The sequence below is a fragment of the Aythya marila genome (assembly GCF_965140915.1).
Source record: "Aythya marila genome assembly, chromosome: 27".
NCBI classification, from domain to species: domain Eukaryota; kingdom Metazoa; phylum Chordata; class Aves; order Anseriformes; family Anatidae; genus Aythya; species Aythya marila.
In genome coordinates this window covers 1272881-1287325 of record NC_139068.1, presented here as the reverse complement: position 1 = coordinate 1287325, position 14445 = coordinate 1272881, and the positions used below count along the sequence as shown (strand labels likewise).

At 42.3% G+C, this 14445-nt stretch overlaps 1 protein-coding gene across 2 annotated transcripts in view; it reads right to left on the bottom strand.

Moving 5' to 3' along the window:
- Positions 1–3564: 3564 nt before the first annotated feature.
- AP3D1 (adaptor related protein complex 3 subunit delta 1) overlaps positions 3565–14445 on the bottom strand; it is a 43930-nt gene continuing 33049 nt past the window's right edge. For both annotated transcript variants that reach the window (XM_082780141.1, XM_082780142.1), the window contains 11 exons: positions 12681–12882; positions 11926–11988; positions 11203–11295; positions 10541–10687; positions 10356–10403; positions 9788–9977; positions 8580–8668; positions 7446–7531; positions 6887–7008; positions 6069–6148; positions 3565–5690 (listed from right to left, as the gene is read on the bottom strand). In XM_082780141.1, coding sequence (XP_082636267.1) covers positions 5595–5690; positions 6069–6148; positions 6887–7008; positions 7446–7531; positions 8580–8668; positions 9788–9977; positions 10356–10403; positions 10541–10687; positions 11203–11295; positions 11926–11988; positions 12681–12882 — 1216 coding nt within the window. In that variant the 3' untranslated portion in view covers positions 3565–5594. The remainder of the gene's footprint in view (positions 5691–6068; positions 6149–6886; positions 7009–7445; positions 7532–8579; positions 8669–9787; positions 9978–10355; positions 10404–10540; positions 10688–11202; positions 11296–11925; positions 11989–12680; positions 12883–14445) is intronic.

Here is a 14445-nt window from a genome sequence, read left to right as displayed (position 1 = left end):
AATAGGGTTAAGCCATGGCAGGTGGGAATTCCTGCTCTGGCTACGAACACGTCCAAGCCAATACTTCTTTAATGATGCTTAAACGAGCCTTGGGTGCAGCCCCTGCCCTTCCTCCTGCTCCTGGTCACAGGCTGCCACAGCTTCCTATCGCATGAAATATCCGCACTCCAGGGATTTCCTCTTGCCCCTGTGTGTACCTTGAAAGTTAACTCAAGGAACTCGAGCATCCTGTGAGGAAAACAGGTTGTTGTGGTTCCCTGCACTGTTCAGAGCCGTTTCTTCCACTTGCCTTCCCTTCGAGTAGGTGTGACAGGAGCCTCGATGCCCTGGCAGCAGAAGGGATTCTCTCTTCACCTGGGCATTCATCCCCTCTGGCCTCGCAGCCCTGCTTGGCCAGCACAGAGCCTCAGAGCATCACCTCAGCTGAGCTTTGCCAGTGCTTATCAGGGACAGCTCTGAGGTAATTCATACTTCTTTGTAATTAGCAAAAGCCGGTTATTCTTAGAAACCTTAATGGATTAAATTAGAGATGATATTGATGGAATGAGATGTTGACACAGCAAGCTAATGACATCCTGCTGCTAAACCACCTCTGAGGTGAAGCTGAGTCATGTGCAGAAAGCAGGGCGAAGCAAGCAGCACTCGCTGGCACCTGGCTCAGCCCCAGCCCTGTTTCAGCCCAGGGCTAGATCCGGACCATGAGAAAGCTCCGAGTCCCAGGTGGCTGCAGGCATGTGGTGTCACCCTCACAGGATTTCTCATATTTCTTCCAGCCTTCAGTCCCCTCCAGGGGACTGCAGTCCATGCTAGGCATCCTGCTGAGCACCTCGGTGAAATTACTTATTAAATTATTCATTAAAAAACAAGGAGTCTGGCTGCAGAGCACAGCGCATGACAAAAGCTCACCCTGTTTGGTTCTGCAGTAGAAATGCTGATTCCTGGAGTCCAGGGAAGGTTTTCCTCATTTCTTAATACAGTTCTCATCTGTGTGGTGTGACAGAAAAGCAGGCTGAGGTGTCCTTTAAACACTGGCAAGGCTCAGAAATCAGAAGCAAAATTTTATAGTACCAATATTTAAACCAATGTTCATAATTTCTAGAAGAAAAGCAGTCCATGACCTACAGCTGTCTGCCTGGACAAGATAATGTCATCCCTGAAATAACATTCACCACCTGATTGACCTGATGAATTGAAAACAGGATTCACTGTTACTTTCTCAGCCATGGATAAACTCCCTGGCAGTGCAGTCAGGGTGTAGGAGGTGGATGGGATGTTGCAAGCAAATCCCTGCCCTGCAGGGAAGAGACAACAGTTCAGTTTCTCAGCTCGGTTCAGTTTCTCAGCTCAGCAGTTTGGTCTGCCATGGCACAGCCTCCTCTTGGATTGGGTTTTCTGCACCCTTGTCACAGCAAAAGGGGAACAGAGAAGTGCAGAGCAAAGGGTTGAGCTCAGAAAATCCCCATGGCTGTCTGGTTTTCACAGAGCAGGTGCTGTGGTAAAAGGTCAGGGGAAGGGTTGGGGCTGGCCATGAGCAAAAGGGAGAGAGGAAAGCTTTTTCCCTTGATTTTAGAGGGCAGCAGTGGTGAAAGAGAAGCAAGGACAGGACGAGACTTGAGGCCTCAGCCACAGCAGCAAGATGTCGGCACAGATGACAGCAACTGGACAAGAAGATCTCCAGCCCTCCACAGGGCTGGTGCAGGATTGTACTGGAATGGAAAATGTGCAGAAGGCACAACCACCCTTGGAGGCTTCCATTCTTCCAGAACAGTCCCACTTTCCCATCTCCCTCACCCCCCTTTTTTTAGGGCCAAAAGTGGAAGAGATGTTTCTGCACTCTCATGCTTTGCTCTTAGCTCGGTTCAACTCTTGCTTGGTCAGGGACAGGTTGCTAGCAGTGATGTGGTCACAGAGGCAGCACATAGTTGAAGTTTCAAGTAAGAAGGAGAAGTAGCAGAAAACACAGCTGTCAGTTCAAAGGGAAGTTTTTACAAACATTAGAATGAAGTCAGAGTCAGGCGGTAAGTCCCTGTGAAGCCTAAAACCAAGCTGTGCTAAAAGCACAGCAGTTACCCACAGCCCAAAGCCTGCAGGTGGATGGTGGGGAGAGCTCGCTCATGCCCTGCACTTAGAGCATTGTTCTACACTTCTGCCATTTTGCAAGCAAAAACAGGGGGATCTCAGTGCTCTCTGAAATAAGGTGCAGTTCCAGATGTCCCCATTTCTGCCCCAAACTGGCAGCCCTGACCTAAAGCTCATTTCCTATCATTGTTCTTGCAGAGATGCACACAGCACCAGGCTGTGAGCAGGGCCTCCTGCAGCTCCCAGCTGGTGCAGGGCAGCTTAGAGGTCACTACAGAGTCCCTGATTCCACACTGTGTCCAACAGCCACAGGTACAAGATCGCTGCTCCTCAAGGGAGGAGCCGGGGCAGCTGCAGGCCTGGGGGCTTGGAGTGTGCCACTCTCCTTGCACTGGAAGGATGGTGCTGAGCACCGTTTCTTTTACATACTCATTCATAGTATAGTGTGAAAAAACACACTTAAATAGGGACTGATTTTCTGTATCCAGTTGCTCAATGAATGTTGACAGGATGTAAATGCAGAAAGCAGGATACAACCCTGCCTTGCTGTTTGAAGCCAGAAGTGCACAGCACCAGGTTCACTGGAAGCTCCAGCACTGGCCAGTTAAGGTCCTGCAGCTCATTAAATACTTGACATTTGTTCCAAGTGGTTCCTGTTGTTTTGTTGTTTTTCTCCATGCAGACCCTCTCATTTGCAAAGAGACTGATGTTTACTGTTGTTTTCATCCTGACAGATTTGTGCAGTTCCACAGTGCAGCATAGCAAGCAGGCAGCCTCCCTGCAGGCCAACATGGGAATAAAATACAGCGCTCACAGTGCATGCAGAAAGCAAATGACTTGGTGCTTCCTTCTGCAGCAGGAGCTTATCTCCAGGTAATAGGGCCAACAAGTTAATGCAAGCAATGGATTTTTCTCAGTGCAGAGCTGGAAGCTCCCAACAAAATGTAAAGTTTCGGCTCAGTTTAAAATACAAGAGATAAAGAACAACATCATTCCAGTTTATCACACTGGAGATCCCTTTTCTGCTAAGGCATGACATGCACTAGAGCTGTTGCTGCTGGGGGAGCAGGTATGAGCAGGTACGTGACCAGCACCTGATAGGCACATCAGGGAGATGGCTGGCAGGACTTTTCTTCACTGCTGCAAATCCCTCCCCAGCTGATAAAAAAGCAAAAACACAAAATGCACCATCCCATACAATTCTCACATCTTTCACAGCTTTCAGAGATTCCCCTTACCCACCCCAAAGACACAAACCACAAAGACTCAGAGTTGGGGTACATCCAGGTCAAATAACGCTTGCACAACCCTTTCCCTTGATAAACATACAGCACTTGCACGTTATACAACAACTTCACAGTGGATAAATATGAAAAAAATCAATTCCAGAGTTAAGTGATAGGCACAACAGCCTTTTGATAAAATGTTTTTGGGTCCATACAAACTAGAAGAGTCTTATAAAATCACTATTTACAAAGCCAAAAATTTAACTTAGTTTTGAAAGTTTATTGGATCATCTTGACACAAAATCATTACAGCAGCTTGTGGTATGTTTTCTTTCTTTTTTTTTTTTTTTTTTAAAGGGAATGTTGATAGCAAATAAATTTGTGAATGTAACACATCATACAGTTTCAAAATTCTAGAATCACTGCACAGGATTCCATAAGAGAAGATTCTACATGCTAAAGTGACAGCTTCCATCCATGAATTAAAAAAAAAAAAAACACTAATTGAGGAACATTATCCTTTAAGACAATTTTAATATGTTCAGTTTCTAATACACAAACTGGCTAACCAAGGGAGGTTGACCAATACCAAAGACTAACACTTCACCAGCAGTGAAGCCTGCTGCAAATGAATTCCTGCAGCAAACAAGTGCTGTCAGAATACAAAGCTGGTCCTAGCAATAAAACCACAGTAGAGCCTTTTCAAGGATACCCTAATATGGGAAGAGTGTAAAGAGCACAATACACACTTAAAGTACAAGACATTAACCCTAAGGATAAGAGCGACACTTTATCCTGCTCCCTACACAGGGTTTTAGTTCAGTTCCACTGGGCATTGCTGATACCTGTTGGGGTGGTGCTGGGGAAGGGCAGACAAGCCCAACTCCTCCCTGGGGGCCTTTGGGTAATAGCAACCAATACTTTTTGGCTTGTGCCTCAAAGCAAAACCGTTCAAGCACGTTCTCCTTGCTGGGTATGGAACAGCAAGCAAGTAAAAGAACTGAAAAAAAACAAAGATTTTGGAGAAGGACATCAATTAAGCGTATCTGCAAAGGACAGAACAACATCCCTTTCCAGTCAGTGATTCCATAAGATTTAGTACAGAATGGGCTTCACTCCATAGAGCCTTCCTTTCTTCCCTCAAGTAACCTCTAACAGACCTGTGCCACTCCTCACCAAGCCCTCCCCTCCTGCCACTCAGGCAGGGACAGTTCTGTTGCAGGAACCCAGCTACACTTGTGCTGCTAGATCTGTTCCCACTGCTGTGAAGGCAGGGCCAGATGATGCTACAGAGACCAATGAGAGCACAATGGTGCTGATCTCACAGCACAGAGGAAGGGAACATGGCTGTATCTGCAAACTGGAGTACGAGGGATTAAACATGGGTGTTTCTCTAACCTGATATTGGTCAACCTCACCTGGTGAGCAAAATGGTACAAAAGCAGGAACAGACCCCTATGGATTTCCAGTTTCTTGCTACACCTTAACTTTTCAGGAATGTGAAATTGAAGTGGACTTAAAACGCATCAGCAGAGACTGCTCAGAGGTGAGAGGCATGAGAGACTCCATTTGCAGGGACAGTCAACAGGAGCAGATACCAAACAGTAACACTTTCAGCCTGTTTTATGCACTCACTCTCTACTCTTTCAACTGTCACTAAAAGAAGATTAAGGCTCAAGGCAACTACTATAAACAGAAACTCAAACATCCCAGTTCCAACAGCGCTCATTTGGATTAGCTCTAGGAGGATGGGGATGTTTATATGCTGATCACAATGGATCTTGAAATAATAAAAATAAATCACATTTATGAAAAAAGGCCTTCAGGTCCAGCACCAGCCTCTGCTAGAAATATACATCAACTACAGCAGCCCTGAAGACACTCCATGGCTAAGGATCAAATCAAACTTCCCTGGCAATAAGCACAAACAACAGACTCTGTGCTACTGTCAATACAATTCTGCTTAGTCCACCATCCCATGCAGATGGCAAGGGTTACAGGATCATTGTGAACTGCTGAATAAATAGTGCCCCTCCCTCCCTCCTCCAGTCATGTCACCAGGATCTCTTTGGGCTAGAAAGGGTTAACACCACAGTTTGTAAAAAGTTTTGAAATAAAAAGGTAACATACAGCCTTAAAATGTCTAAACTGCAAACAATGGTGGAGTTAACTGAAAAGCACGTGCCCCAGGATAGTACATGCGTACGAGGGAGAAATTTAATACTTGGGTCTGCTTGTCTTTACACATTAGGTGTGTTTCTTGCAGTTGGAGTATTTTGTAAGGAATATTCAGCACTTGGACAATGTCTCTTTCATTTCATCCAACAAGTTGCTAAGCAGGGTAGAATCACTACATTTCCCATCTATGGATACAGAGTTCTCTCCCTTGGAAAGAAAAAGAAAAAAAAATCCATTAGCTCCTCTTCTAACCACAGACAATTTTCTTCCCAGCCTAACTTACACACCAGCAACAGCAAGTGGAGCCTGCACAAGAACAAAGCAGGCTTAGATGAGCAGTCAGATCAGGGAAGCCGTGTTAGTGCTGCTGCTACCCACCAGATACATGCTGGGCAACAGGAAGCCCCCTGGAGGTACAAGTTGGGTAGCAGCACAGGGAAAACTGCTGGATGGGCCAGATCAATTATATTACCCATCATGTCCATGGACATTTTAGGCAGGAGTATTTCCCTCTTTCCAGTAAGATAGAAAAGGCTAAAATTTATTCTCTCTTCAGGTCTTGTTTCAAGTGTTAGATGTACTCACCTTTTTTACCAGTAGGCAGACATGATGACCTTGGATAGAACGACTGTACATTGATGCACAAGAATCAACACGTTCCACAACTATAAAGAAAGCAGGAGTTCTCATTTAATGGGACAACTTTTTAACACAGGATTTGCTTCTCATAAAAAGGAGTTACTGCTCTGTCTGGCTTCAAGGAATACATCTTCTACGAAAGGAAGATGTCAGGGTTAAGATGATGTACGTGCCTGTCTCCTCTTGGCTCCTATCTGGGATGTTTTGCAATAGTGAGGTTAATTACTTGTCTTCCAAGCAAGCTGTAAAGGTTTTGTGGCAAAGACATTGATCAGGATGCAGATCTCTTCCCCAGAATGCTCTCAACAAGGTAGTGCCTAATGCATATGCGAGAACATGATGAAACAGCTATTTGGTTTTGCTTCACCCAGTATGTGTTTTAATTAATTTAGAAACTCTTATCAGTCCAAGCTTGAATAGCTCTCTCCCCCTCCTTAGTGAAACAAAGCATTAGGGGAAAGAGGTATGATGAAGCACTAAGATCAAATACAACCTCCAGAGAACAGCTACAGCCCTAACTATAAGCAAGCTGCTCCCATGATACCTGCCATGAGCATTGCCAAACTGGAGGAAAGCCACAGGGACCCAAGGAGAGCTCACTTTGAAAAGCACAATATGCTTTGAGGATATTAATGCGTTATAGAACTGGCAGCAACTCCTCTCCCACTTTTATTTAATCTGGTTATCAACTGCTTCTGCCACTGAGGCCATAGTGTGTTGCACTCATCAAGCACAACAGGAATTTCTGCATCCAAAAGACTCACCTGAAAAGTGATGATGAAAACAGATCTTTGCCAGTAGATGTTGGAAAGAAATGCTAATTCCATCTACTTTAATAGAACTCATGTGTAGATCTCCAGATTCTAGAAGCTTGGCAAAAGCATCACTGCAAAACAGGAAGGAAAGTAAATACTTGTGCTGCAAAGTCAAGTGAGATCTGTTATTTAGCCCCATGCAGACCTCAAGACATCTCAGGATGAAGTAGTTTAAGTACCACCAAGCTCTAGGAAAATGGGTTTAGAGCAAACATGGGAACCAGACTGCACTATGGTTGAGGCCATAAGATACTAGAGTTACTTCCACACAACCTGTCAGCCTACATCACATATAGTTCCTTCTTCAGAATCACTTGAAACAAACCACTTGACCTATTTTAACAGTCAAACATTACAAAAGATAACTGAACTGTAACCAAATCAATCACAAGCAGCCAAAGTCAGAAGCATGCTGTGTATCTCGCAGATATAGCCTGCAGCCAAAGCTCAGCTTCACATGGGCAGCAAAAGCACCGATGTTGTGAGGTGCCCCCTAAATGGCACTTACCTATAGCAAGGCGTCGTGATCAAGTATGAAGCGCAACTGAAGTGCAATTTGAAATCTAGTTTTTCATGGGTTGAACCTTCATCATTCTGCAACAGGTCAAAGGAAAGGAGATGAATGGGAGCCTCAAGGCAGCAAGAGGAGGCACCACCCCCACCTACCAAACAGGCACAGATGAGACTTTTAAGGCTCAATTCCCCTCGATATACCCTAGGGTGGGCCTGAAGGATCAGTCTGAGGATGACCATCACACTGCAATATCAGGCCACTTAGAGACGTGATTTGGGCAGGTGGGTTAATACATACGCCTACAAAAGGTAACAGTCAACTGGACAGATCTGGCTCCATTTCCAGTTGTGCCCTGCTGAATGAAATTAACTGAGCAGACTGAATTTAAGCTAACACTTCAAGATATGGTTTCACTGTTCACAATTTGCCAAAAATAAACCATCATTTTCCAGATTTTTAGGTACTAAAAATAGAACTGGTATACCTTTTTTTTTTTTTTTAAGAAATATATAAAATAGAAGTATACTCAGAAATGGCCACGGCTGTCTCCATTCACTTCCTTCAAGCTGTTCACACAGCTACTTCAAAAATAATTTTATTGAAGAAAAAATTAGAAACCCAGATGATAACCTACAGACCAGGCAGATATTTATTAAACAATGCCTTCACATAACATCACTCATGCTCTGGGTTTCCATCCTTATTAATCTCATCTAATTCTTCGTATTTTTCCTGCCTTGTGCCAGATAGCACTATCCAACTGATCTTTGGGTAGCTGATACCAGAAGAAACAGACCTGAGTTGTTTCTCTCACTAGCTGGTTATCCTCCTCTCCCCTGGCAGATGCATCACTGCAATGATTTTCTAGCTGACAATGTGGCAAATGTTTCAGGCTGCATTGCTCACACTGCCAGAAATGACTGTTTAGGACATGCTTATGCAGTATTCAGGACATTCTTCGCACAAGATGTCATGTAAAAATACTTCTCATAGAACAGAATGGGCTGGTGCAGCAGAGATGAAATGATGCCTAAGAAAAGCTCTAAAGCAGTGCTTTCCACCCAAGTCAAGCTCCCTTATGCAGTTCCAAAGGAAGCAGAAGCACAGAGTTTAAAAAGCTGCACTTACTTTGACTATAAAGGACAGTGTTCCTTTTAACTTCTGAGCCATAACAATACTCTGCAGTGTAAACACAAACTGGGCTTCATTAGAGATTCCTAGCATGAAGAAAGGAGAGGGAGAAGTCAGGTCAGAAAATGGCTTCCATATCTAAGTAATGTTTAGAATAAACTGATTGGTAGCAGATAAGCTTTATGCACTATTTTTGAACCAAGTCTGAAGTTTTCATATAGTCAGAAGACTAAGCACAATTCCTTTCGTAAATTAGCAGTGTTACAGCAATTAACTCTTGGGTATCTGAGGAGCAACACTGATGACTGGCTTTTGGTTGAGGTTACAGAGAGTTCCTGGGCAAGATGTGTCACAGTGGCATTCTATTTAAACAATCTGTAACTGGAAGACTTACAGCTTGCCAAGTAGTTTTCAGAAATAATGTTTTTGTGTTTTTCTTTTAATATACAAATCTCTATCAAGAACTGCCATAGAATCAAAAAGAAAAAAAAAAAACTTACTCCCTGCTGCTTTCCACTGGGGCAGGGGGAATCAAAACACATTCTAATGTCACTAAATCCCAGAGAACTTCTGTGAGCTGTTCCAGTACTCAAATTAATTCTTTGGGGAAGGAAATGAAATTCAAAGAAGTGAGTCATAGTGATATTTATGAAGGTATTATCCCTAATCTCAGCAACTCCTATTTCTTTAGGACTCAACTCCCTATCCAAAAAAGTAGGTACTTATAAACTTCCCACACATATGGCCTGTACCATTAAAACAGTGGATCAACAGCTTCAGTATAAAGCCAGCATGGATTCTACTAGTTCAAGAACCAGCAGGAAAGAAAGAGGCCTATAGGGTTCTTTCATCTGACATCTCATAGTAAATCCCTCATGAAGTTGGGATTCCTGCAGATGGCCATGCTGGCATGTTCAAAGTTGTACCAGCCTGCAGTCACCTGAAAAAAGGAACTTGGACAGTTGGACTCACAGTCCTATGTTACAGGTTTTGCTCTTGCTGTACAGAAGCACCTGCACTTATAGCCTTACTGTAAGATGGCTTATTCTCTTCAGTGAATTGTGTGAAAGCCCAACGAACAACCAGGCAGAAAGATAAGCCTTTCTGGAAAACAGCAAGTACCAAGAAGTTCAAACAGTACTTTCCACAGGAGGGCAGTGCAGGACCAGACATAATCCAAGAGCGTTGTACAAAGCTGCACATACCAGGGGGTAGTTGGAAGGGCACAGGTATTCCATCGTGTACCGATGATCCTTCTGGTCGGAGCATTTTAGTGTTGAGAGAGTCCAGGACATTTAGTTCCATGCTCTTAAGGAAGCTAGTGCTTTTGTTCTCAAAGATAACAGAGACAGTAACTTGACTGTCATTCTGAAGGTTTCCTTGGATATCGTACGTCTGCAAATGAAGAAAACATCACAGGGAAGATTCAGAAGCTTCACACAGCAGAGCAATTTATCACACAACAGAACACACTATCAGAATATGGCAAGCTTCGAAGAGAAGGTGACACAGTACAACTGTAGGATAAAGAAAAGCATATTGGTGATCAGCTCCACGGAACTGCTAAGTAGTGGGAAAAGATACAACTGAAAAACTTGTCATTGGAGACAACCAAAAGAATGTGGATGGAGCCTTGTTAGCTTTTGACATCCTAGGATTTAAATGGTTCTTTAATTACAGGTCTACAAAAGCTCACTATATTACCCTCAGTATTCCCTTCCCTTAGAAAACACCAAAGTAGTAATTATCTGAATATTAATGCCAAAAACTCACCATTTTAATGTATGGATTTTCAGCAAGAAGGCGGTAACTGGACATAGGCTGAAAAGAAAGAAGTCACAGTTACAATATATAGCAAAACTAATTTCATTGAAGAGAACTGATATTCTTTCCCCCAAGAAACAGTTTAGCTTCTGTCTTCTTCCCAAGGCAAGAGCTGCCAACGCATAGCTACTCACTGGTAGTGGTTCATCATCTAGTGTTCCATTCTGCACTGATTCTGTTGCTTCCTCTTCACTGTGATGCTTCTTTTTGGATTTCTTTTTATCCTTTGATTTCTCTTCTTTCTCTTTCTTGTGCTTTTTCTTCTTATGCTTAGAGGATTTCTACCAAGAATAAGAAGCTATAATAAATCCTTAAAGAAATCTCTGTATGCCCAGACATTACAACATGACCCCCTACCAACCCTGCAACTTTAACTTCCCAGTCTATGCAACCTTCCAGACAACTGCATAGTTTCCTACCACTGCAGAAACCTGAAATGGAGCCCTCATTCCTTACACCTCAATAACCATTCTGTGTTGAGTCCCAGTAAACCCTCGCTCCCAGCTTAGATACCAATGCCTTAGCCAAAAGCAGGCTGGGATTAGTGGAAGGCCAAATATTTTTTGACTGTTTGAAAGCTCAGCTTTAGAACTGCTATCTGACCCTTCCTCAGGGAAAAACCAAACCTCTTACTACGAAGCGTGTAGAACTCCTCAAGGGCATTAACATCCCACTGCACACTATTTGCAGATGAATACACTGAATAAAATGCTGTAATTCCTGTGTACTTATTTATGAGAAACAGAAGACACCAGGAGAATATAGTTAAGGGTGTCAGCCACTTAAGACTGTTTACCTTTCCTTCGTCTTCCTCCTGCTGCTCCTCCCTTTCTTCCTTTTTTACCTCTTCAGGTTCAGCCACAACAGCAGCACTCACTTCAGGCCCGCTCTGAGTAGATTATCAGAAGGATTATGACACTAATGGAACACAGTTGAAAGAGCTGAATCCCACAACAAGAGGAACCATAACAGTGACACCCATCCCCTTCCCCTCCAAAAAACTGTTACTTTGACAGTTACATTAGACTAACATGGTATAAAGGCTTTTGCTATGTTGCTGAAACCTAGAAAACATTGGAGGACAAGATACAAAAGAATTCCTCCAGGGAATCAGTCCCTTTATATTTCACGTCTCTTCCTGTAAAATCTTCCATCAAAATTAATTAGTTTCTCTTTTAGACTATGTCTCATCTCTAATAATATTGCTAGTGTCTAGTTTACACCAATAAATAAAACTACATACATTAAATATATTAAATAATATATTAATATATTAAAATCCACAAAGCCTGGCCTGCAGCTACATCTGTATTTCTATCCACTGATCTGCGCAGAGTGAGCTTTAAACTTCCCATTACAGTGTCCAAAGTGAGCAGAAAAAGTTTAATTGATTCATGGCAGTATGCTGAGGAGGTGAAAGGTATCCTTCCCTTCCTTCCTGCAGTATGACAAAATACTAATATCACAGCTCAGATGCCACTGTAAGAAATGTTTTCCTGTGACATGGTATGATGTCTACCTGTGGCTGTGTAGTGGAAACAGGTGGTGGATCAGTGGAGAGCCAGAAATCCAAGTCTTCCCCCTGAATTTCAGAAAAAAACATTATGGTGGTTTTGGTATCATTCTAAAATAAGTAAGTGTTAATACCTTAAATTTTCATTGAAATGCATCTCTCCATAATGCATCAAATATGTTGCAATATATTTAGAGCAAATAATTTAAGGAACTTAACTTCACCTTTTAAATACATTTCTAAACCTGGCCATAGCTGATAGTAACCACAAGTTACAGAGAACACTGGCTGCATCTTAAAGAAAACCTGCATTTCTGCGGAGCGGTTAGCACAGAGGATACTTCTGCATTCAGAAGAACTTGCAACCTATGTCAGGTTTTATAAATGAAGGATTAAGTACATGGGGACAGGATACAGAACGAAGGTGAGTTACAGATACTCTGCTAAAGAAACTTCCCAATTTTAAGAACAAGGAAAATATCAGGTTTTGGAAACGGCTTCCAGATTAGATCTGCAAGATCTTCTGCATATGCTACTGATTGCCGAATTCTTACTTAACTGTGTAAGTTAAAGTTATTTTTATTAACAGAAATCTTTAAATACATTCTTGCAAGGTCGTAGAACTTTATGGAGATAAAAGGTAAAAATGTTCAGCTGTTTGAACTGTCAAATGTGCCTATTCCCAAGCAACAATCAAAACACAGCAGTAGACGTGGCCCATAACAACAGTTTCTAAAAGAATAGAAGTCTCAAAGAATTACCTTTTTCTCCTCTTTTTCCTCTACTACCTTTTTCTCCTTCTCTTTCTTCTTTCCTTTGTCTCTCTCCTTTTCTCTGTGTTTCTTTTCCTTCTTTTTGGGTTTCTTACTCTTCTCTACAGGTGGAGCTTCTGAGTCTGGTGACTTCAGGGTCTCAGCATTTCTGTGTCTCTGCACTGGCAGCTTTTCACTGTCTGCTAAGGGCCTTAAAAATATAGAGAATATTATTATCCTTCTGCAAAGATAACCTGAGTTAAGGGACCCTATCTGCTGAACTTTCAAGAAAAACTTTATTTTGTTTAAAAAACAGTTGGGCCCTGAAACCTAAATCAGCACATACACATATACCTTAAGTAAAGTTTATTTATGTAACTGCAGATACTGCTCTCACAGAATAGAAGTTGACAAACACTTTCAAGGTGACTTGAGAGGCAAGCCCTTGCTAACACCTGATCACTCCAACAGTAACTGTAGTCTCGCAGGCTGAGTAACACCTACAGAAGGATACATACACATAGTATTATGCTGCATTTTTGTGAATTCAGTCTTAAAGGAAGACAAAAGATTTGAAAGCAGGTGGAAAATTAAACATGGCTCAAGCAGCCCTTGAAGGGCATATGCTGTTTTTTTTTTTTGGTGTTATCTATGAACAGACCACTCTGACTAGAAGTGACTTTTAAGCAGTAAATTGTTTAAATTTGGATGTTTATGCTATGAATTTGTACTCTACCATCACATTCAAAAAAAGTTCCATTTAACATCAGATATTTGTTTTTAAGAAGTACAACTAGTAGCTCAGATTTACACTGCATCCAAAATTCATTACTTGGAAAAAAGCAACAGGAATTTGTCCATTCTTGCCAAACATTGTCCATAAATCAATGAAAAAAGAACCAATCAGCCAACTTTTTTTTTTTTCCTAGAGCTTTTGCTTAATGTTGTTTAATATTTGAGCAGCAAACACCAGTTCAAAAAGATATCCAGTCTTATCTGTATTAATCTGTCTTAAGGCCTGATCAATTTAAAACAAAAAAGAACTTTGAAACAGACTGTAGTGGCAAGAAGGACCCCATTTGTTTGAACTGTAAGCAAATCTCATCTTTAAGCTATTTGACAACTGTACAGGACCAGGGATCACTGCTGAAAGTCATCAAGGCACAGACCTGCACAAATCTGAGGGTCAAGGATTTCAATAGCTTCATGACCCCTCAAGCATTTATGCTGTCCACTGAATCAACCAACCTGACAAAGAAAGTCAAGCACTTAGCAGTATAGTCTTACCTGGAAGGCTTCCCTGAAACCAGACTGCATGTGAGCGTGACACAGACATAGCAGTGCAAGCACAGAAAGAAAGAGAGAGGACAGAGACATGAGAAAACGTGACAGGAGAGCACAGTGACTCACATGAAATGGAGAGAGAATGGATGGAAACAATACAAAAGCCCCAGAATGCCTCCTAGAGCCTAGCATTCAGAAACTGCTCCGCTGAGATTTTTCCTATGCTGTTGAGGCTTCCCAAGCAAACACAAACTAATATCGCAAGTTAATTTTATACATTTGTCCTTTGCAGACTCAAAGGAGAACGTGACCAGGTGGTGAAAGAGTTTCTCATTAACTGCTCTTTCACTTTTTAAAAACGTTACATTCCCCCCCATTCCTTTTCTTCCCCAAGAGTGCCACGGTACCAAACTCCTACAGGTTCCTACAGAACTGCAGAGAATGGCACAGAGCTTCAAGTTGTTTAAGTATCATAAAGAGAAAGAGGCAG